At 35.1% G+C, this 25,231-nt stretch overlaps 3 protein-coding genes and 2 non-coding genes across 5 annotated transcripts in view; 1 reads left to right on the plus strand and 4 right to left on the minus strand.

The window, feature by feature from the left end:
- The window catches only part of LOC113239293 (probable GPI-anchored adhesin-like protein PGA55), a 168,999-nt gene extending 158,941 nt beyond the window's left edge, over positions 1-10,058 (minus strand). The window contains exons 1-3 of the mRNA XM_026476214.1: positions 9,645-10,058; positions 9,099-9,231; positions 6,881-6,905 (exon numbers count right to left, since the gene is read on the minus strand). Of these exons, the coding sequence (XP_026331999.1) occupies positions 6,881-6,905; positions 9,099-9,231; positions 9,645-10,058 (572 nt within the window). The remainder of the gene's footprint in view (positions 1-6,880; positions 6,906-9,098; positions 9,232-9,644) is intronic.
- Positions 3,051-3,122, minus strand: Trnat-cgu. The gene has a single exon. It is a non-coding gene; the product is annotated as a tRNA-Thr (tRNA).
- Positions 7,529-7,601, minus strand: Trnaf-gaa. The gene has a single exon. It is a non-coding gene; the product is annotated as a tRNA-Phe (tRNA).
- Positions 10,059-13,514: 3,456 nt separating the features above from the next.
- Positions 13,515-14,264, minus strand: LOC113239700 (ribosome-recycling factor, mitochondrial). Its single transcript, XM_026476788.1, has one exon. The coding sequence runs from the start codon at positions 14,262-14,264 to the stop codon at positions 13,515-13,517; it is 750 nt and encodes a 249-aa protein (XP_026332573.1).
- Positions 14,265-16,575: 2,311 nt separating this feature from the next.
- LOC113239302 (poly(A) RNA polymerase, mitochondrial-like) lies at positions 16,576-24,880 on the plus strand. Its single transcript, XM_026476225.1, has 8 exons — positions 16,576-16,687; positions 16,758-16,933; positions 17,962-18,142; positions 19,912-20,051; positions 22,308-22,436; positions 23,344-23,555; positions 23,822-24,054; positions 24,161-24,880. Exons 1-8 carry the CDS (start codon positions 16,576-16,578, stop codon positions 24,778-24,780), a joined length of 1,803 nt encoding a protein of 600 aa, XP_026332010.1. The 3' UTR covers positions 24,781-24,880.
- The last annotated feature ends 351 nt before the right edge of the window (positions 24,881-25,231 follow it).

A 25,231-nucleotide genomic window follows, 5' to 3' on the forward strand; every position in this document is an offset into this window, starting at 1 on the left:
TTATTACTACAAATGTGAAAATAAGCGTGTACTATAAGAAATGTACCGATATTCTAACTAAACGTAAACTCAAATATCCGTAATTCCGATTTATAACAAAACCGTTACGCTTTCGAGTAATTTTGATGCTTTTTACATAGACAAAATTAGCTTTTGTTTTGTAATCTTCGTAAAATTACACTTTGAAAATTCGAGCTAATGTTACTTCGGGCAAATATATTTCCTGACTTATAAGGGAAATCCCATGCCGTAAAACGAGTACAACAATATTTTGTTAGTTATTGCTAACGTTTAATAAAAAAATCATTTTAAAAATAGGATTAAAATGAAAGCAACTCCAATTTCTTTGTTCTAAATATTTCAATCGCTTGTGGTTCGACCAATTGAAAATGACCAATAAGTTTATATAAGCTTCTTGAAACTGACATAATGGGTCTCTTTCCACCTTATGCGCATGCAATGAGTAGAAAAAGGACAGTCAGCTATTTCATTATTTCGTGTGCTTTTGTAATTTATATTTAAGATTCAGTTATATATAAATTAAATACTGTGAAACTGTACAAAATAACACTTTTAAATGACAACTATGATAACACAATATATTTGTTTAGTGAAAAAATGATACAAAGTCCTGTTTTTACACTTTACTACAGTAATTTTTACAAGTTATTATTTGTACTGCATATATTGGTACTGCATGATTGACAACCGCGCTGTCACTCGAACAAACGAAGACTATTGCGCGATTGACACTCTGTATGCAATTTTAACGCCCTACAGGTGCGGACACTGTTTAGCGTGAACCCGACGTCCATTTATTGGTAGGTCAATGTTTTTAGAGCAAGTATTTTCACCAGTATTAGCAGTTTTTAGTAGCAGTAGAGCTTCTTGTGAAAGAGTTCATCCAGAGAGGTACAGCACCTTACCTATTCTGCCGCCAAGCAGTAATGCTCATATTACTGCGTTTTAGTTTTGATAGGTAATGGTGCTGTTGAAATGACACTATATTACAATTAGGCACATTAGACGTGTCAATGTATGTCTCAGGATAACGGACACTGTGGCAGATTTAAAGCTGTGAGTGGCACTGCAACTGTTACGGACAGGCGTGTCGCTAAATGATTATCCTTTTATTGACTCCATCAGTCAGCCCTTGACCATGGAGCGTGCAACCGTTCCGAAATATCGGGAAAATAAAAAGAAGTCATACCGTGGTAAGAAACCTGATATTAGTGATAATCATTTAGTGAATAACCACGAAAGTCTTAAAATCTATAAGGCGTGTCGCTTACCACCAGGTGCACGACCTACTCGTCCCGTCATTCGGTATCATAAAAAAAATAAGACATACGGCTTTCTTTGTCTGATTGGTTTATGAACTGCATTGATTTGCTGATTGATATGGCGGCGGTGATCCAGAGGCTAACATTCTGGGTTTAGAGGTTGCGGGGTCGATTCCCAGTATCAATTTGGGAGATGAATTTTTCTAATTTGGGTGTTCTGAACAATTCAGAAGTTCTGAAGTTCATTTCGTCACTCCGGTGTTCATAGTACAAGGAGTTCCTTAGATTATATCCCTAATTTGTATGATTGTGTGGTACATCTACTATTTAAGGTACGTTGTTTATGTAATATATAGAATGGTGATGTCAAAGGAATGTCGGCATCATCATTAACTTGCACTACCTATTGACATTACAAAATTTTATGGATTGTATTGATGTAACTTATTGTGTTTAGGGTATTTCTGAGAGGTATGTTCCATTCGTGCATCCGTAACATTCTAATATGAAAATTTTATGTATGAACGCATACAACCCTACAACTGAGGGCGATTTTTTAAATATTTTGATATTGTGCTGAAAAAACAAACAGTACATAAATTATATCGTATTGTTTAGAAAGTTATCCACTCTTGAACAGCAAGAACAATTTAAAATTTGAAACAACAATTTTCACTTACATAAAAATAAACGTTATATTTCTAATTATAATTAGGTGTTAAGCAAATACAAAAAATTAGACTAAGCGCGTGGGAACAAAAATTGCCGCGAAATAATTCATACCCGACCTACGTCAACAGGTGTTTTTTTTTGCAAAAATGAACCTCTAAAGGTTCTCGTAAACAGAGCTCCTAGTACAATAACAGTATAATCCCGCTATGCGCCGTTACACTCACGATCCCACAGGAATGGGAATTTAAATGCGGGTTGTTCCGAGGCAGGACTGTTTAAGGTCGTTGAAGGTGTTAAAAGATTTGTTTGATTTTTTAAATCTTATTGAAAATGAAGATTTTTTTTCAGATTTAAATCGTTCAAATTTTATTTTTTCGAACTATCTGACGTTTACAGATTCCATGGTTAAGGCTGACTGAGATGGCAAAGTTATGTGTAACATTAAGTTTAATCAATTACGGCTTGCATTCGTTTTCTAAATAATTTGTTTTAATGCATGAAAAATTTCACACGTACATTTTCTGATTCTTCAAAATTGTAAAACATGTGTTCTGAGAAGGACAAAGGGAAGAGGCCTATTTTATTTATTCTGGAGAGTGCCTATTTTTTACGTTCACAGGTACGTTTATGTGACACGAGAAAGTGCTTACACAGTCCCCTGTAGAGCAAATTAATGTAATTGTTACATTTTGACCGCAAAGCAGCCATCCATAGTATGGATTCACACCTTAATGTTCTATCTTCAGTGTTGTAAATTATTATTTTTTTTAAATATTTTTCTCAAAATGGTAATCGTAAATTGCCTCCATGAATATTAGTCAGTGACGATATATCTAATATAATAATACAATATATATTATCATTAAGGCATGTACACAATAATATAATTAATTACGGATAAAAACTATTTATTCCAGTGCTTTTGATTGAGTAAAACCACAAGCAAATTTGTGCCAAACTTGGTCAGTTATAAATCAAATACACGAACACATTAATGTACCTACTATACAATTTCAAGCAACATTACAAACATCCGAAAACTAAAAAAAACACTATAAACAACAATGAAACTTATAAATAAAATCTTGTTCTGGATGCCTCCTGTGAGGATTGAACTCACGACCCCTGGTTTACGAGACCAGTGCTCTACCACTGAGCTAAAGAGGCGATGTGTACACGCGCGAAATAGTGCCTCTCTTGCTTTGGACCTCAAGTCTCGGTTTACATGTACTCGTTGTTAATGCATCTGTACTCTTATGATATTTGAAATCATCAAATGGGTAGTAGTTTCGTCTGCATAGATCATTCATTACACTGAAATAAAAAAAGAGATAATTATACTTTTCTTGATGTGTACCTATATAATTATTAAATAAATAATTGAATTTCAATTATTTAATAAGCAGTCGCCTCGGGAATCTCATCTGTTAACCTCCTTGAATATTCTTTTGTTCTCTTTGGAAGGTAAATAGAGAGTGATAATCTAATAATTAAACTAAAATGCGCATGAATCAAACTTGTTGGTGGTGGTGGACTAGGGAACAGAATCTTCCTAGTCCACCAAGTTCCAAGTGTGTATAAAGTTAGAATTATACAGCGCGACACACGCTATACCAATCCCAACCTACTCCTACGTCCTCCTTAACGTCGACTATAAGGAAATTGTAATAGACGTTTTGATATTATTTAGTTTCTACACCATTTTACAACTTATAGATAGATAGTAAATAAATAAAATGCTTGAATATTTGGCTGGCGTTTACAGTTGGACTCGTAAAGTAGTAGTTATACATAAATACATTAAAATTAAAACATTTATGCAAACTCCATTAGTTTTGCGTAGTTTCTAGTTTTGCTTTGCTATTGAAAAGGGTGGTAAGGAATTTATATTGCGGAAAAACGGAATGGAAGCCAATTTCTGTAACGACATTGTACATACTATAATGTATACTTATATATGACATCGTTATAAAAATTCGCTTACATTCCATTCCGCCGTAATATAAATTGAGCCTAACTTAAACGACTCATAACAATTCTGCAAGTTGCAGTTAAAATAATTGATAAAAAATAATTAGTAGTAACATATCACATAATATATGTTAACGTAACTTCACGAATATCATAAATGTTACTATACGTCGCCGTCGGCTAAATTCATAAACTTCGTAACAGCCATTGGTGTGAACTTTGAGTAGGCACAAGAAACAGAATGACTACAAATAATTATAAGATAATCTATGATTATGCCTATACTTTGTAACTAAATAAACGCCTACAAATTATATTTTAAGCTTTAATTGCCGGATGTGGCGTATGAAAAGTAAAAAAGGCATTTTGTCCAAAAACGGAGTTACACGGTTTTCAAATTTAACCGACAGACGAATGGTATATTTTTAATCGACTTCAAAAAAAGGGAGGTTCTCAATTCGACTGTACGTATGTATGTTACGATATGTGAACCGATTTTTATGATTCTTTTTTTGTTTGAAAGAGGGTGCCTCAGAAGTGGTCTCATTTAAATTTGAAGAAAACATTCCACCTCTAAGGATGAAAACTAGGGGATGAATGACTTTTCAGGTCGTTTTTGAGTACTTTGCACTGATCTTACATATTATATATTATTATTGTCTATGGCAACGTTTATTATATATTATTATTGTCTATGGCAACGTTTTTTTTATTTTCTCTCGTAACCTAACTTTTGTCTGTAACGGTAATTAAAAAAGAATACTTTTTTATTTTTAACATTTTTTTTCAAACTTTAATAGTTCCGGAACAGTGACTGAACGGTAAATTATAATTTACACCCATACGATTGCGTAGTATAGATATAAAAAAAATATTTATGTGTATTCTAGACACAATAGGATCAAAGTATCGTAAATTAAACGCGCTACATTTGTATTACTATCCTAACTAACCTCCTTATCATACCTAACGTAATCGAAATTTTTGCGAAATTGAGTAATTAACATTATCTGGAATCGTTTAAACGATATCTAGAACTCACTGTAAGCGGTTTTTTATATCTTATTTAGTTTCAGTTTCATTGTTAAGCAGAATTAGCGTAATTAATATTTCTCAAAGAAAAAGAAAACTATAGTGCCAATATCTCAAAGAGTTAGTCCAGGGACGTACCGCTTTGAAATCGCTGTTGCATAGCAAATGTATGATATGTAACAAAAGGCCCTTACTCGGCCCAAATGTATGAAATAGCTTTATTATTCCGCGCTACTGGAACTGGGCTTCTCAATGTTTGACTATGAAATATATTGTAATTAAATTTATTGAATGTCAGGATGTTTCACCGCCATGATATTCAATTACTTGTTTGTGAAATTACTACACTAGTTTGTCCGCTGGTTCGTTCCGTGGCATAGTTGGCATTACGTTTTTTAGTAGCAGTAGAGCTCCTTGTGGAAGAGTTCGTCCAGGTTAAGTCCGTACCTATTTCTGCCGCTAAGTAGTAATGTCAGCATTACTGTATTCCGGTTTTGAATGGTAAGGGTGCTGGTGAAATTACAGGCACATGGGACTTGTCAACTTATGTCGCAGTGGCAGTGCCCCTAAGATCTTTGCGATTTAAAGCTCTGAGCGGCACTGCAACTGTTATGGACAGGGGTGTAGCTTACCATCAGGCGCACGACTTGTTCTTCACGCCACTTGATATTATAAGAAAAATCTCAAGTTACCAAAGTGGGGGGATTAAAACTAGACATAATCTGATGCTTAAAACATAGTAATAAAATAGCAATTATAACCACACACTCGTATCCTCGCACTAGGGAAACGCTGGGTCGTGGTGCCATAACCACAGACATAGACAATCACAAATAACATCCAAACTCACGAGAGAAATAAATGTAGGCCATACAAATAAAGGGTTTTTCAACAAGAACTTTGTTATGTAATTGAAAATAAAACAATAAATTTAGATGAATGATTCAAATTTTTATTCATTTTTAAGATATTTTTTGTGGCGTTGGCATCGGACCGTTTTTTTCGAAAATTCGGCTGGAAATGCGAAGATGTTAACAACGATGTGGTTTCAACAGGACGGTGCCACAAGTCACACAGCCAACGAAACAATAAATTTATTGCAAACCAAATTTCCCGATCGCATAATTTCACGAAATTCAGCCGCTAAGTGACCAGCTCGATCATGTGATTTAACACCGCTGAAATATTTTTAAGGGGTTATGTTAAAGACAGAGTCTATACGGAGCCAATCGAATCGATTGCAGCCTTAAAACTCAAAATTCGTGAAGTGATTAACGAAATAGACCCACCATTTTGTCAAAAAGTGACTGAAAACTTTGATGAAAGAATCGACATCTGTAATTGTGGTCATGGTGGACATCTATCAGATATCATTTTTTATTAATAATCACCAAACCTTACTTTTTTTAATACAATAAAAAATTGAATCATTGTCATCAAAATTTATTGTTTTATTTTGATTTACAAAACAAAGTTCTTGTTGAAAAATCCTATATTTGTTCCGGACCGGGTATCGTATCCGGGTCCTCTGCGACCATGGAGGAGTCACAATTCATGGGAAAATAAATTAGTTACAGAAATTTTATAACTCAAGAGACGACATGGACCAGTTCCTACATGCTAGAATTTCATTCTGTTCCAAGTAAATGTGCACCATGCCACTACTAGTTCAGCTCCATCTTTTCTTGTGCCTGATGGTAAGTGAACCGTATTTTGATATACGATAACATCGAAAATGAAAGGTTTTTCATTGTCATTATAAAATAGACACAAATTGATATACATTATTTACTCGTATATGTAATGTGAAAACGGAATTGAGTTCGTGGAAAAGTAGTAAACATCATAAAAAAAAAGCATCAACTGCAGAGGTACGAAAGAGAATAACGATCAATCACACTTCTACATTTTACAGAACTTACCTGTCTTTTTCTCCATTTCCGTTTTCTGAAACAAGAGAACGTAAAATTTACTACAATTGGACAGTAATAATAATAATAACTATTACTAACCATTGGGCCACAGACGGCATCCAACAACTAAAGCAAAGTCGATTGAATTTTCACCATTTTGACGAATGATGACATGAATGATGAATGACAACTTGAATATTAGTGTCATAAATAACATGAGTATACGCCCATTTAGATGGAGAGACTTTATCGCACGCTTCGTGACGAAAAATCTTACGCGATTCTCGCAAGCAATAATCACCATAAGATTATCGTATCATAATGTTCACATTCAGGCAAGAACTAAAATCTCGCCTAAGATTATGTCATACGAGATTCGCAAGCAACTTAATCGCCTCCTCAACTGTTTACACCATAGATTTAGTATATGGTTTACACAGAGAAATGTGTATGTAGTAAGGAGATTCTTGCTTACGAGTTTTCAACTTGTCTAAACACGATCTCGTATGACATTTTTTCAAGTTCATACGATTATCGTACAATTTCTTTCGCTAATTGCATCTTCGAGGCGAGAAACTCTCCCCATCTAAATGGGCCTTAACAATTACAGGGTCCAAAAAAATGGTCGGCTTCAAGAAAAACTATTAAAAAAACATATGCCGAAACCCGGGATCGAACCAGGGACCTTTAGATCTTCAGTCTAACGCTCTCCCAACTGAGCTATTTCGGCCGCATGAAATACATCGGAAATATGCGTACCCTTTCTTTGAACATTGATTTCTCGTTCATTGTTTATTACTTTTCTCATATTATACTGGTAGATAACAAATAATCAACTTATTATAATTTTGAAGTCACAAAGTCAATTTACCGCCAAGAAGGCTTCAACGAAAACTACCATAAATATTTAATTCTGTTACTACTAACGCCATCTGTGGCGACTCATGGAACTAAATGTTTGATACTAGATGGAGCTTTAACTCGAAACCACAATGTTAACCATTACAAACTTGCAAAAAAGGAGACTTCATTTACTTCACTCAATAGTTCACTTTAGTACATTTTGCAACCGACTTGACTCATGTAATAATACCATAAATATTTTTCAACCTTTCTTTCTTTCTGTCTTCAGAGTTAGTTGGCATATTTTGTAGATTCCATAATGTAATCTATTAATTTACCCTATCTGTAGTAATTTTGTCAATTATTTATTTATATTTAATATAAATTCTGTTTACTATAATGCTCCTAACAACCAATGTTATATAACTGTGTAGTTTGAATTACATCTGGTAATATACTAAGAACATGGGCAGGTTTCCAGTACTGTTTTAAAGGACTTACAAAAAGACCATAAATTTGACAAAAATATAATATAATATATAATAATAAAAACAACAATATTAAAATAAAAGATTGTGTCTGGAAGGACACTTCCCAAAATAATTCTTTAAAAATGCAATAAAGTTGTTTTACTAGTAGTTTGTGCTGCCCTCTATAATCATTCAATATGTAAGTACAGTAAACTAGGTCATGTGCTGTTTTGGCAAAACTCTTGTCTTGTAATCTAACTACTTATTTAAAACTTATAAGTGATTATGTACCAGTGATGGGCCGAGTTGTATTTCTTTCAGCTCAAGTTACTCAGGTTGATGTAATTGCTAACTCAAGTTGCAGCTCGAGTTAACTCAACTCGTAGTCTGACAGAGCAACCGCGAGTCGCGAGTAGAATTCGAACGACGATTCACCGAGTTAGGCACGGTCGGCCTGCCGATTGCGATTCGAGCGTGGCGAAGGTCGCCGAACCAACCGAGTGAGAATGAACAGTTGACGCGCTGTATGAATGAAATATTCGACTCGGCGGGAACCAAACTGAGTTAGCTGGAGTTCCCAAAAAGTAACTCGAGTTGACTTGTTGCAGGAGTAACTCGAGTTAACTGAGTGAAATACCTTGACTCGCCCATCGCTATTATGTACCAGAGGAAACTCAAGGACTACAACAACCAAAATCATATGGTCGAGATCATATTGGGGCTACTTATTGACACCAAACACCCTCAGTAGGGCTAGCACGACAGGGCGCGACTAGAGGAACATAAAACGCGAGAAACTCTTATTCTCACGCTTTATGTCGCTCCTGCGCAAGTTGCAACCTGTTGTGCTAGCCCTACATTTACAATCTCACATAAATGATATCAAATATTTTTAGTATATTCAATTTCCTCACCAGTTACGTCAGCCTGGACTGCTTTGTCCTCAGCCACATTGCCAGTATCATCCAACACCACCCCACATTTCTTGTAAAGCCGATTGCGAAGCTTCATAATCTTTTCTGTCTCCCTAAACGCCTTTATCTCCTCCTGTAATAGGAATAACTTTATATAGAGATCAGAAATAAACTAAGAACTTATAAGGATATTGGTACAGTCAATGCTCTAAGGTTCTGGACACTCTAGCTGACCTTTTAGTTCTGAGAGCCTCTTACACATTCAATAGAATAGTGTAAAGGAATTCCAGTTTTTTGGTTGAAATTTGTATTTACGTAATGTAATTAAAGATCAGCCCAAAAATCTCCTAAAACGTCACTAATGTGCAACAAGGAAATCATACCAAAATTAATTTTATTACTCACAGGTTACATACAGGTTAAGTTAGTTTAATAGGTACTGATCTACTCATAACCAAATAGACGGTCAGGGTACAGTTATTTTAGGGCCGATGCGACTGTACGATCTTATTAATTTCCAGTGACGTAAACAATTGTTTAACTTACTTTTAATTCCTTTAACTTCGAATGTGATCTACTGGAAAAACATTGCTTAACATGCAACTCCGACCAGCCCTCGTTATCATGGTTCACCACAGCTGGAGTAGAGTGGGGCACCCTGATCACGCGAGGTCTTTCATCGCTTTTAGCAGTCCTGAACACACTTCGAGGAGGAGACTTTGAAGTGTCCATAGACCTCAGAGTTCGCCTAGGTTTCACGACTTTGGACTTTTGAACAGTCTCGCTACTTGATTCAGGAATATAATCATTTAATACAAGAGGCAATTCACTATAAACACCGGAACTAACATTCGAGGTAGACGCTATCGCGCCAATTTGTATAGACGAAGGATTCTCATGCCGTGTCACGCAAGAATTGGACTTGAAACTGGTCCGCGAAGGATTAAATACGCGAGACATAACTCTGTCGTAGGTTTTATTACGTTTTCTATTCATTACTTTGCAAAATTGCAGCTTAATTCGAAATTATAAGTATTGCCGTGTGGTATTGTTTGTTTGTAAACTGCTGCGATGACAGTTAACATTGACAGGAGCTTTCAAACCAAAAGAAAAAAAAGAGGATTCGCTCTGGGCCTTTTAGAGGGAAAAGTGTCGTTTTTACTTTGACTTTCAATTATTTTGTGAAATCTAGTTTAACGTGGAATAGGATAGTGCTATTGTGCCTTAATCGAAGATTAAAACGCGAAATTATACGAATCCCGAACTAAAATCAATCCAAGCACGCCGCCTCAAATTGCCTATCTTCTTTGTGGCGGCCATATTTACAGAAACATAATTAAACGAAGAAATGGCTCAAAGTACTTGTATCCAAGCTAAAATTATTAATAAATAAAAAAAGCAAAAAAGATGTTGCCAGTTCTTCCACAAATTGCACAAAATGTAATTTTAAATCATCAGAGAAAATTATATGGAGAAAATCAATAAAACAAAGCATACGCACACAGTTTTAAACTACATCGCAGCTACGAAAAGAAATTGTACTAACTATATTATATTTAATACAAATGAAATCGATAATAATTCTTTCATCTTTCATATGCTAAAGTATTTTATTCAAAATATATCTAACTACCTCTTCTACTAATTTTAAACTTCTTTTAATATTCAACCAATAGAAGTTTATGTGTACCATCAGTAAACTATATATAGTTTACTGAAGGTTCTCCGTGTTACATAAAAAAATTCACGCGAAGTTTCCCTAAAAACTAGTCTAAAAAATTTGATTTAACTTGTTGGCTGACACGGCGGTGCAATGATATTATACTATGCTCACTGCGGCCGTGGTTTAACATGTTCGTTTACGAATAAAGCACTGTACACAATGACTTTCAGTACATACATACATACGAATTGTCTTAAGTTAAAAAATGTCTTAAGTAGAGGCGCCGCCAACAGTGATTTGCACGAAGTACCAAATATTCTAGACTTATGCCTGATCGGTCCTTAAAGGGAGCGATCCTAGTTAGTTCAATCGGTCAACTAATCTAGGTCGGTCTTCTAGTTCATTTAGTTCATCCAGTTCCTTAGTTAGTTAGTTCGTCTTATCCTTGCTCGGACATTGAACGAACGCTCTAAACTAGTAATTTTATTCACATGAACTATTACGGATTTCTAGTATTATGAGGTCAATACTATACTGTATTAAATATTTAAAAATACTATTTGTATGGAATCGGTACTATTCGATTTTCCTTCATATTTTACAGGTTCAAAGACTGTCGTTTTAACTAAATATCCTTTTTTTTTTACAAAATAAGAATTTTAGTTAGAATGGTATGTTTAAATCAATATTTAGGTACAACTATTTCATATACTCGTACACGTAGGTTGATATTATATATACAGACAATGATATTATAGTGCATACAGGTATCTACCACACCTACCAAAAATATTACTTTTTTGCAAACTTGCATGTATACATAATGTAGATACGTATTAGAGACTAGAACTCGTATTCTAGAACTCTATTCAATGCTCAAGTCAGGATTGCACTGGCAACACAAGCACTAGAAATACGACCCTGCCATTAGGCAGGGACTTGAGTATGATTTCGAGTGCTTTAAACCATACTCAAATCATGAATTGAGCATTGAGTAGATTTCTAGAATACGACCCTTAGTACGAGCTGGCAACGTTAAATCGTGCATCCCACTCGAACTTGTACTAAAAGTAATGAAAGATCGCTATTTGTCCCGCTCACACCGGTCCTACTGAATAAAAGACAGGTGAACTATCAACGCAGACAGTTCCTAGTTCGTACTGAACTAAAAAGAACGATGAACTATTAAAACCGTCCAAAACGAACTAGTTCATGTCGGTCAGTGTCGGGATTATATTATTCCTAATAGTTCGTAGTTCATGAACTATAATACAAGCGTCAAATATTCGACGAATCTCAATCTCAATCTCGGCGAAGTGCTGATTATTCTATATTCAACTTGCTAAGATGAATATCTACATTTCTCTCGAGACCTCCCACAAAATACGATTGCACTGTGTGTGGACAAAGTATAATTAAACAAGTAATGTAACTCCATTCAAGTAGCAGCGCGACTTGTGTGTATGCTCATGCATGCCCGCTGCTCATTCGTATAATCTCCCACGGTACCCGCGTCGCACAGAGTGGGTCGTCGCACTCGTACGCGGCATTCAATAAAGAATTGATGCTTGTGCTCCTTGTTTAAAAAATTATATCGAACAGTAGCTGTGTTTATTGTTGTTTCAACCAGAACGCCTCAAATTCAGAACTGTTTAGCATTTTATGTCTATTTCTTAATCATACTCACATAATCGATACACCAATCCGCAACACTATGCACACACTATATACAAAGGTTATTTAAGTATAGCATAAGAATATTGTGATGAATATGAATGCATTGATATGTCTACAAAACGTCGTCGGCATCGGTACCTACAAAATCATGTGACAACCCTACGCTCTCAGTGACGCCCATGTTCGTCTGATCCCTTATTCACTATTTCTCCACCTTCCTAATCCCGTTTCCAAATCTCATTACTATGATGAAATAAGTTTCCTTGTAACAAAGTCAAAAGACTTTGTAAGTGGCCAAAACGCTAGAACCCGTACTATGGTGGATTCACCTTTACATTACCCAATTTCAAAGGACCGTTAATGGAGGTGTAATAAATAATAAGAGATAGGGAGTTAGGGTTCCTAATTTGGGCGCCTTAAATATAAGTTAACAAGAATGGCGCTCTAATTAGGGGCTATGCCCTCTCAGTAGTTAACTGGGAGGGCATGGCCCCTAATTAGAGCGCCATTTTTATTGCCTGAGTCAAGACTCGGGGCCCTTGTTGATTTGGTCTTGGGTAATGTAATAAGCGTTTAAAAGACTGACACATAGGCAGAAGGTGGAGTATTTGCATAGCTATTTAACTTATATTATGGCGGAGGATGAGACCGTAATTTGTTTCATTTGCAAGTAGACAGTATCACAACATGCATTATTTCTTTATAATTGTAATTTTAATTAAATTTTTAACAAAAACAATCACCTGTTTTATTTGGGAATATATACATAGATAGGTTATTTAATTTCGAGTAATAATATGTGCAATTTTTTCAAGATTTCATATGTGGCATCTGTAATAGGTACAACTATTCTGTAGTTGTATTACTACCACAGAAATCTAAATTTTGTGGTGAAGTGGTACTCTATGCTGCTCTATGTATCCAAATTTAATTTAACTAATTTTACATTTACAAAAAGTAAGTAGGTTGAAATGATAGTTCACAAATAATAATAAGTATTATTTATTTAAAGCAACTATAAATGTACGACCTACATCTAAAATCGAAATTAGTAAAAAATATTAAATGCTTTTTTATTATTTCCCAACAAGTTCATTATGCTTAGCTTCATAAATATTCTTAGCTTGATTCTGAAAATCTTCGCACATTGCAGTAATTTGCTTAGTAACATTAAGTACAAGATCTTCAGAAACTTTATCTTGTTTTCTAACTTTTTTAATGTAATCATTCTGAATATCTTTCAACATATCTCTACATTTGATATACAAGGCTTTTGCATTCTTTGCCAATGATTCTCTATGTTCTTTTGTTACTTTAGGCACAGGAATGTAAAGCGTCGTGCCGTCTTGCTGAGGATTCAAATTTAATCCGGAATTAGCAATTGCTTTTACGGCATCTGGTATTACTTGAGGGAATGAAGCAAAATTTAATACAATAGTTTTCGGATTTTTACGAACAATTTGAGCTAGTTCTTGCAGTTCATAATCCTTGCCCTCGAACTTAACGGGCAAAGATTCTATGGACCCTGTTGTGGAACGAAGAGATAAGTTTTTCGCAAAATCATCTTTCATTTTCTCAATTGCATCATTACACCTTTCCTTTAATTTGTCTACATTAACAAGTTCGGACATCTGTGTCGGATTGATCTCGACCTTAACCGGCTTTTTCTTGTCTTTTCCTCTATCCTTACTCTTAGCATAGTTCCTCAATATAGTGTAGTTGCCTGCACATATCACTTTCTCATATCTTATTACAGTTTGTGGCACTGGTTTTATAGTGTTGATGATTGCAGGCACAAATAAACGTCGCAATATTCGAGTGCCCATAATCGCAAAGACGCACACTTTCATGAATATTATATTTATTATAATTTATTTATAGCAATCGGTATGTTATAGGTTATCTGCGTTTTGTTACACGTAATTAACAGTTGAGAGTATTTGACAGTTTACGCTAAAAATTTCAATGTTTTGTGCAATAACAGAACGTATTTATTGAGCACAGATTGGCTTAGTATATTTTTTTTCCATCCTCTAAGCTTAGGGCTTAGCATAAAAGATAAAATTACACAAACTAAAAATTAATGTAAACCTTTTTTTCCATCCTCTAAGATATAAACTGTAAAACTGTAACTATAAAAAAGACGAAACGAATATTGTAATATTTATTATTTATTTATTCACAAAGCATTGGCTTCAGAGCCTTATTGGTAACAAATAATCAAGAAACGCACAACGTAATGTACACAAACTAAAAATTAAAACGTGTAAAAAATGTAACTATTTAAATTACCTATTTTTTCTCCTCAAGAAAAAAAAATCAACGAATATTATTGTGTTTGAACATTGACTTAATACACACATCAAAAGTGTCTAGGGATCAAGTGAATATTTTTGAAATAAAAATTATTTAAGCAATATTTACCAAATCCAGTCTTCCAGGACGACTTCTTACTTTAATGCTTATGTTTTATTTAACCGCTTACCCCTGTATTTAATTAAAATAAACTAAAATTGATGTTTTTGCAAATTGTGGGAAAAAACTCAAATTAACGGCGTCAATTAAATGACAAAAAAATGGCGAAAATGATGATTTTGCTCATTTTTATTGTAAAGATAAGAAAATTATTAATCTGTATTTCCACCATTAACACGAATCACACAATTACAGCGATTTGGCATGCTTAAGATGAGTTCATCAAAATCACTTTGAGGAATGGCCGCCCATGTGTTTTGTAACAAGTCAAAATATTGTTGTAGAGTATGTACGGTATGCATACTCGGCACAGCTCTTCTTTGAAGCATATCCCATGCGTGCTCTATTGGATTGAGGTCTGGCGATTGAGCAGGCCACGGCAGAACGTTGATACGAGCTTCGGCAAGAATGCGTGTTACGACTCTAGCCGTGTGTGGACGTGCGTTGTCATGCATTAGTTGAAATGAATCACCCAACTGGCCTCGCAAAGGGATGATAACATCTGAAACAATCCTCTCTGCGTAAACTTGAGCATTGAGGTTACCCCTGATCCAAATGAGATCGGTTCTTCCGCCGATCCAAATACCGGCCCATATCATTATTGTTCCCCCAGCATATGGATGAACTTCTTGACAATATCTCAAACGTTCAAGACGTCCAGATGTTCTCCAACCTCGAGTACGTCTTGTATCCGGTCTCATACCGAAGCGGGATTCTTCCGAAAAGCACACATAGCGCCAGTCTTCTTCCTCCCAGTTTCTGTGTTCGCGAGCCCATCGTAAACGGGTCCTGCGATTGCAGGATGCAATAGGTGGAACTCTGAGCGGCCTTCGGGATCGCAGACCCACTTCACGTAAACGATTTCGGATTGTTTGATCGCTTATTAGCAAGCCTGAGGAGCTGTGGAGCCTCGTAACCAACATCATGGCGGTCATGGTACGATTCCGTCGAGCAGTATTTTGGATATACCGGTCCTGTCTGCGAGTCGTGATGCGAGATCGTCCTCCATGTCGCTCGGCCACGCTGCCCGTCATGCGATAGCGCGTCCAGAGGCGACTTATGACGCTATGTGTAGTGTTAAGAGTGAAAGCCACAGCACGTTGCCTGGAACCAGCTTCCAACATTCCGACGGCTCGCATCATCACTTCTCGGGTTAAATGATGTCGTCTCTCCATAATAATGTAAATTGTTTCGGTTCCGATGCAGATATTGTAATGATTTTGTCAAAACGCTATAACTCATTTTTATACAAAACCACATTGACAATCGATTTTCTTCTTATTATTGAATTTTAAACAATATTCCTAATTTAAATGTTAAAACTCACTATATACTATATATCACTATATATCAATAGCGATACAAAAAAGTTAATATAATTAACCCTAATTGCAGCAATACTCTTAAACGTACTTGATCCCTAGACACTTTTGATGTGTATATGCATTGACTTAATGTGTATATGTGTTTGAAGCATTTATTTTGAACACTTTTGAATTTGCATAACTTACCCTTCTCCTTAGAGAATGGAAAAAATAAAAGAACCTTCTCCTACCAATGCTTTTGCCTGCCCACATAGAATGTTGTTTACAATTACAATAAAGCGCGACGTTTTGACATTGTTGTCAGTTCTTAGTAGTTCTTTTGGTATTTTTTTCGAAAATGTTCGTGTTATTTCAAACTGTAATAAATACAGGAAAGCATTATTCCTTCAGGAAAATATTGAATGCACCATTGCCTTCATGTAAATGTCTGTTAAATAGGAATATATCAGGTGAGTTGAGGTTACAAATTTTGATGGAAAGTCTATCAAGGTGGTATAAGGTTATGTATACCTTTTTCAGATGCACCCAAGAAGTTTATTACGTTTGACGAAGTTGTAGCGCAGAGGAGAGCGGAGGCGCAGAGAAGCTTAGTGGTTCAAGTAAATTCAGAGTCTTCTTTCAATGAGTTATATGGGTACTGCTCCAGATATGCTAGTATAAATGGTATCCATCATTATAAAAACAATGGAGGAGAGGTGAGAAGACATCTACCATTAAAAATTCATGATAGTATTGTTTAATTGTAAATTGAATAATAAATTAAAAAAAAAAAAAAAAAAAACCAGGCTTGAATTAAAATTAAAACAATCAAAGTTAAATATTCCCCTGTATTCCAAATATGTGTATTGTGTTTCACCACTTTACAAACCTGTCAGCGAGATGTTGAAACATACTTTAATTTGGATGTTATTTCAATATTGTTATTAAGACAGCATAATACTTAGTGGTTTAACTAATCCAGAATGCAGTTTAGTTACTCAAATGTGAAGAGTTCTTAGGTTTTCGTGACTGTTTTTTTGGAGCCCATGGTCACGGCTGACTGCAGAGTCATTGGACCTGTAACGGGCCTGAAATGTTAGTTTGTTTTTATAAACAAATATAAGTGATTTAGATCCCTAATAACATAGGAAATGAAACCATGTTTTGGATCTAAATTGCATTTAATTGGAAATGAAAGTATTTTTCCAGATTTAAATCGTGTATATTTGTTTTTTCAAACAAACCGACATTTCGGGTCCTTTTCAGGTCCCATGGTCACAGTGGACTGAAGTGGTACAGTCTTCAACCAGTTATGTCTAATATTGATGGAAACCACCCTATTTTTGTACTATAGTTACAATAGTTATTAATGAAATACCTTATTTTTAATTTTACAAAGAAAACATTCCCATTTACGCGACATTAAGTTTTACAAATTATTTTATTATTAAATTATTTGTTTGAAAAAACAAATATATGCAATTGAAATCCGAAAAAATAGTTTAATTTCAAGAACTTGATTTGCATTTAATTCTTTTTTCAGACAAACTTGTCAGCCGTGACCATGGGATCTGTAAAGTGCTTGAAACCCTGGTTTGTTTGAAAAAACAAATATGTATACGCAATTTAGATCCAACAAATTGTTTGGTTTTGTATGTGTATCCAAAAAATTGCGTGTCCAATCGTTGAAACCTCAGAACTCATTCTGAAAAATATACTTAAATGTAAATAACAATTTTTCCAGCACTTCATGCTTATTGAATTTGCATCAGAAGATAACCTCAAAGACATTCTCCGTAGCTGCGGCTCACATCACAAGGACCTTGACGTTATGGCATTACAGTCTCCTTTCCTTTGGTTCCGTGCTGTTGCTAACAAAAAGGAAAAGTTTACAGTTCCTGAAACACAATTAATAAATAAGGATGGTGAGATTTTATGTAAATGCTAATCTTTGTTCATTTACATCTTTTGTTTCAGTAAAATAGTATATTATGTAATCCATTATTTTTAGGTATGTAATTTAAAAACCATAGACAATGACATCGTGGTGTCTACAGTGGGCTCTCGCACACTATAGGGTTTTAGGAATCTTTGCTCTAGTAAAATAACAATACCATAAGAATTATAAGGTAATATAACCACACATGCTAACTCTGAGCAAAATGAAATATTTTTGTGAAAATTTTGTGAAATGTGCATATACATGCATTACACACAGAATGGTCCAATTACAGTGGTCCAAAATTGTTTTTTAGGTAACTCAGATTTACCAAAATTATTCTCAAACCAATGCAATGTCTAATCGCCATAATGTAACTAGATACATAAAAGAAAATGTTCAAAAACAACTAAATTTTTAGCCCTATAGAAACAGAGAACTTTCATTGGTATTCCTACACGCACACAAATGAGCATGTCTCTATGGTGCCCTTTCTAGTTGTCACGCACACAGTAAATGAAAAGCAGCTTCACTTCGTTTGTTGCGTATGCTTTGTCTGCCTATTGTTTGGTAATCTGATTGCAATAAGCATCACTCAGAGAGTCAATTGTATGACGGCGACGACACACTTTGCTGTTCTTTGTTTGTTTATTATTAGTTGCTTTGTAAAGTAAAGGGTAAAATGGGTTTTATGAACGAATTATACACTCTGCTTTTCACTTTGATTGCGAGGAAATTAAATAGCAATATTGCAAATAAACAATTATTTAATTAAAATTGAATGTAGGCATTAAAATTAATGACTCACCTATTGTCCAATAATATTAGTATAATACTTCAATGGATACCTTCACATATCGGACTTCTAGGAAACGAGATAGCAGACAGACTAGTAAGGGAGGCTGTTTCCGAGCCGTTCGTTGGAACCATCTGGTATACTCTTTGCCACAGAACTTATCCCATTTGTAAGGGACCTAAATATGGGTCAATGGGCTAAGAACTATGATGAGATATCTGTGACAAGGGGTATATGGTACAAAACTATCCAATTGCGTCCTCCAAGAAAGCCCTGGTTCGAGGAGGGTAGACTATCCAAGTCACTGTTAATAATTGCTCTTAGACGGCGTTCTGGTCAATGTGACCAGAACGCTGTCTAAGAGCAATTAAATAAGCTTTACTATTTCATGAGAAGGGCAAAATCCCTCAATGCCAATTCTGTAACAAGTTGGAGGACAAGCTTCATTTAATGGAATGTGATCGGTATGCGGGCTGTCGAGCCCAATATCAATTGAAGAATATTGGTCAGGTGGGAGAGCTAAATTTGATGCTGACCAACCCGTTGACGAAGAGTGCTGAAGCTCTATATTCCTATGTGAGGTCTAGCTTTCTGATCAGGAGCAATACCTCACATGGGAGTAGTGACATAAAATAGGATACTTATTTATATGTATACATACATTACGAGGCCGACATAAACGCCCGAACATTTCAGGCCTTTTAAAACTAGATTAAAAAAAATACGGTTAAAAAAATAAAAGTAAAACTTTATAAGTTCTAGTGTGCGTGGCTGTTGGCGCGGGCGTAATTGCATCGGTCTTAAACGACGATTTTATTTTATGCACTATAGCATAAAATTCTATTTTATGCAGCCTACACCCAGCATAAATACGAACCTTAAGAGTATGAGAAGTGAAAAAGCAATAGCTTTGAATAATTAGTCCTGTATAATAAACATATGAAAACAATAATTTTCAGGGACATTGCCAGTTAATGAAGATACATTATTTGAACAACTATCACATTGCAAGACGGTCTCAGATCAAATACAAGTGCTGTACGAACACACTATGTTGAATGATCTAGGAGTACGGTTAAGATACATGGTGGCCAGACAAGTAAGACAATTATTTATATACAGACAAATTAATGATATAAAATAATTGAGCACAGGCAATAAGTGTTGCTGAGATATTTTCTTAATCATTTATTTTTTGTAAAGATTTGAATAAGACACGGAAGAAAAAAACAATGGAAGTGCTTTAACCCTTGATTACTATCGACACCGCTGTGACCAAAACGCACAGAAACAAATGATAAACACTACGAAATTTTGATCATTATCAAGTCATAGTTTCTAATTTAAAATGATGTAACACATTCTGGATTGTTAATATAATTTAAACTTGACCCAGTTGATATATTGAAAGTTCAGTACCTTTATTGCAAGTTACGACGTTTTGATTTTATATTGAAATTTTATACAACGTGGCCAGTAGCTGATAGCGATGAAAGAGACTCAGTCTTTTAAGGCGTTTTATAACGACTCGACTCCATTTTACAGGACTCTACTCTAAAATTAAGACTGGAGGTTCGAGTTTTTATTAATAAGACTCATTTGTTATATTAAAAGACTTAAACGACTCGAGTTGTTTGCAATGGACTTATATCTATTTTAGTCTTATTAAAGCCGAAGTTGATAAATAAAAATGACGTAGTATGTAGTAAATAATCACGTTTATTTACTTATAATAAAAATCAGGGTTCAAAGAGCGATTTAAGCAATAGGTACAAGATTTTAAGACCTAATTATATAATGATTGCATGCAATACTTTTACTGCGAGTACATTAAAAGAATGAAATACAACCAATTATTGAAAAGTCTATGGAAATCCAGTTCTAACGTGCCCTTTTTTATTTTGTGTAATATTGGTCAGTAACCACTTTTTTATTATGAAGTCCTGGAACTTTTGTTTAAACTTCTTTAGAAACCCGTGCACAGTGGTGAGATACAATATATATATACATAAAAATCTCGCCTGTCACCTATTCAGGGGTAGGCAGAGACTGTGGACCTCCACTTAATACGTTCATAAATAGTATGTTTCATTCATCGTTATGGGCAAACGACAGTATCAGACACTAAAATTTGGTAAAATACTTTGACTGTTGGGTTCTGTTCATTTTTATATTAAAGAAACAAATAATCCCCAAAAAACAAATTCTTGAATTGGTTATAAATTAACTGACTTATCGTTATCCATTAATCGTAAAATAAATTATTTTGTAGGTAGAAATAAAATAACGCCATACGGCTCATGATTCGCGACTCCCGGGGCTCTAAGGCGCCAGTCGTTTTAGTCGTTTTAGTCCTACAAGTCTTTTAAGCTTCCTAGGGTTAAAAGACTTCGACTCGAATTAGTCTTCAGTTTTAGTCTTATGACTCAAGACTTGAGTGTTAAAAAGTTTTTAAACTAGTCTAAAACTAGTAGTTTTTTTAGACTAGTCGTGAGGCGTTAAAAATTAGTCGAGGTTTTTTAAAAGGCCTTAAAAGACTGTCTCTTCATCACTAGTAGCTGCACTAGGGCGAACGATTAACTTTACAGACAACATACTGACTGAATAGAAAGTAGTATAAACACAGATCTTCTTTGAAGCACGCATTGGATAATGAACTTTATTGTTTAAAATTAACAAAACACTCAAACTCGACCATATTGCTCTGGGATAATGTTTACTTTCGTTTGTTACAGTACAACAAATTTATTTGATAAACAAAATTAAAAATTTATTTAAATAACGCTTAACGATGATATGAAATACTACTACGGGTAATATTTTTGGTGCGGCTATCATTTTTGCTCTTCGAAAGAGCACAATAAGGAATTTTCTACGATTTTAGAGAATTTGCGCGAAAGAAGCGAAAATAGCGGACTGAACTGAAGTAGGTCTAACGAGACCTACTGTTTGCACGCGTCAGACGCTAACTAACCACTTCTACTGGATTTATTGTTTTGTGGAATAAAATATTTGAATTATTTTTAAAACTTTTTACTCTTTTAGTATAAATACTTACAGTTATCTAAAAGAATTGTACCCTTTTAATGGAACATTAAAAAAATAAAGCTTGTTAATTTTGTTTGAGAGTTTTACGTATGTGCAGTCAAGGGCACATCAAGTTTGGCACTTCGGGCTGTTCTTATCACATGCAACATAGAGTTGAATTTAAATTATAGTATCAAACTTGACGTTCTTTCGACCCTGTGCCATATCTAGATGGACTCGTGAAGTTTCAAAGGACCACATAAAATTATGTTTGTGTATCTCTATGCACATGTTTTATTTTCAAAATTAATTTTAACTACTATTTCAGCTAGAAACAATAATGGAAAGTCTTTATGCAAACATGGCGGTGAGACCATTTGGTTCATCAGTAAATGGGTTCGGCAAGATGGGATGCGATCTTGACCTCGTGCTTACCAATGAGCTCACACAGGAGATGGTATGTTCACTGAGATACAATTAGTTTTTTAAATTTGTTTGTGATTGGTTTTTTCTTTTTTTTATAGTCGTTGAATTATAAACATACTTATGTTGTAGTTATGAAGTCATTGAAAATTGTAACATAGACATTATAATTATTAAAGCGACATCTCTAGCAGCTGCTGGTAGCTGTAAAGGTACCTGGCTGACTGAAGAAATATATTTCTCATTGAGATGACGCTGAAAAAAAGTCGTTAAAAGCCAAAAACAAAGATCGGCAACATGCACATACAAAAATTTGTAAGGTCTGCTATCTCGTTCCGTAGCTTAGTCGCACGATTTGCTGGAAGATGTGTGTTCGATCTTTGTATTAATAGAATATAATTAATTAATTTATTACAACGCCACAACACAAAACAAAAAATAAAATAACAAAAAAACAACGAACATGATTCAATTTGAAACAGTCAACTAAATTTGAATAAATGTCATGTGTGCGGCTGTGGCGTATGTAAAAGGATCACTCAGCTAATGTCACAGTCGAGTGAAGATTGTGACGCTGATTTTCAGTGAACCCTGAAACCCTGAACCCTGCGTGTGCAGCAATAAGTATAACATATCTATGTCTTTAAGTGGTTTTACTGGTTTTGTTAAAGTACTGTTACTCATCTGTTTTTCAATAATTACCAAGACGAATGCATTCTGCTAGTCATTCAATACTTAGGAAACCTTTTGTAAAGGCTTCTCTGGCTAGAGATGTAAAAGTTGTTCGTAAGGGTGCGTACAGATCTGGCGAATGCGCCGCGAACGCGCTGCACGCGCATTACACGTGTACTGATAAAATATATATGTTAATACATACATGTGGCGCACGAGCAGATCGCCAGATCTGTACGCATCCTAATTCTTTTTTTAATGTTTTTAAGACTGATCCAAACAAAAGACTAGTATATCAAGAGAAGAAATGCGAAGGTGGACGAAGTCCCTGGCAGCGGCATATGGAGCTGATGGGCGAGCTAATCGAGCTGCGCGTGCCGGGAGCTACGAGAGTCCAGAGGATTCTCAACGCCCGAGTTCCTATTGTCAAATACGCGCACGAGCTTTCCGGAGTTGACTGCGACTTATGTTATAGCAACATGTAAGTTCTGAATAAACTAAAAATGTGAATCATTATTAGTAGCCCAAAAGGATTAACCATAGGATTTTCTTAGCAGTGCTTGTTTTTCCCTCCTTCGACTAGAGCGTGTGCTCTTTTCTCAGGTAAAATAGGCTTCGTGTGAATAATCAAGTGCAATCTATAGCAAATGTCTGGACTTAAACTTAAATCATCTATGATACTATCATTGATATTATGTCACCAACTAGTTAGACAATATTATGATACATGTTTTTTTCATTTTTCAGGTCCGGTGTGTACATGTCAGAGCTTCTCTGGCTCTATGGTTCACTAGACCCGCGAGTGCGTCCCTTAACATTTGTGATCCGGCGCTGGGCGCAAACAGTGGGCCTCACCAACCCCCATCCTGGCAGGTGGATCACCAACTTCCCTCTTACATTGATGGTGCTGTTCTTTCTGCAGCAGAAAACGAAAGATGGCTTTGTGCTGCCTCCGTTGAAGTTTATGAGTAAGATAGCAAGTGAGTATATCTTTTATTGTCATTTTCAATCGATGAAACGAAAATATTACATGTAACGTGGTCAGGTACAAATCGTTTTCTTGAAAATATTGTTTATTGTTTTCAGCCAAAGACGATATCCGGATAGCGGAAGATTACGTAAACTGCACATTTGTACGAGATCTTAACCGATTACCGCCAGAAAGTTATGGCCAATCACAATCCAACCTGCAAACATTACTGTTACAATTCTTTGAATTCTACTCACAGTTTGACTTTCAAGACAAAGCAATTTCTATCAATGAAGGAGCACCCGTTCGGAAGCCAAATAATTTGCCGTTGTATATAGTTAATCCAATAGAACAAGCATTGAATGTAAGTAGAAATGTAAGTTTCGAAGAATGTGAACGGTTAAAGATGGAAGTAAGGAATGCTGCATGGCAGTTAGAATCGTGCACTGAAGGTGATCGAACTGATGATTGGGGATTATTGGGCCTAATAGAAAAGAGAACTACAAGAGGGTTAAAAAAGCTATTGCGTGTAGGGAATTCACATAGACTAGTGTCAGTAAAAGACTTATTTAATGAAGAGGATACTAGTGATAAAAGACTGAGTAAAAAAAGTGATAAAGAAAGTGCGAAAGTGGCACAAACTGTAAAAGTGGAGAAAAAGGAACAGAAAATAAAATTCAAGAATACTACAATTGCAAATGAGGTTTATAGGATACGGAGAGACAAAATTGTATGAGATTAGGTATTTCGTTGTTTTATATACCTTCCATATATACAGGAAATCATGTAAAAACGTTATAAAATGTTACCAGAGTGTACGTTTTTCCCTACCATACTCGTAGGTGCCCCATCTATTTTTAGAGGTCTACGTTTTGCTTTGGTGTCACAACAGCGCCGTTGTTACAGGCACCTTGGCATATTGTACTGTACTGTCGAATTGTTGTAACAATACAATTCTATAGCTGTAACATGTCGAAACTTGCAGTAACAGTGTAGATTTCAACCAAACTAGTCTATATAACCGTCTTTACTGGCATATATAATAATTATAAATGGCAGTAACGACGACGTATGTGAAAATATAAAATGATATACTTTACATTAAAATTTATGCTTGAAAAAAATGTGCTCTTTGTTGCTGTAGCGTGTATTGATATTTGCTTCTGCAACATTCCCAAGGTTAAAAC

The sequence above is a fragment of the Hyposmocoma kahamanoa genome, unplaced genomic scaffold (assembly GCF_003589595.1).
Source record: "Hyposmocoma kahamanoa isolate Upper Pololo Valley unplaced genomic scaffold, ASM358959v1 114, whole genome shotgun sequence".
Taxonomy (NCBI): Eukaryota; Metazoa; Arthropoda; class Insecta; order Lepidoptera; family Cosmopterigidae; genus Hyposmocoma; species Hyposmocoma kahamanoa.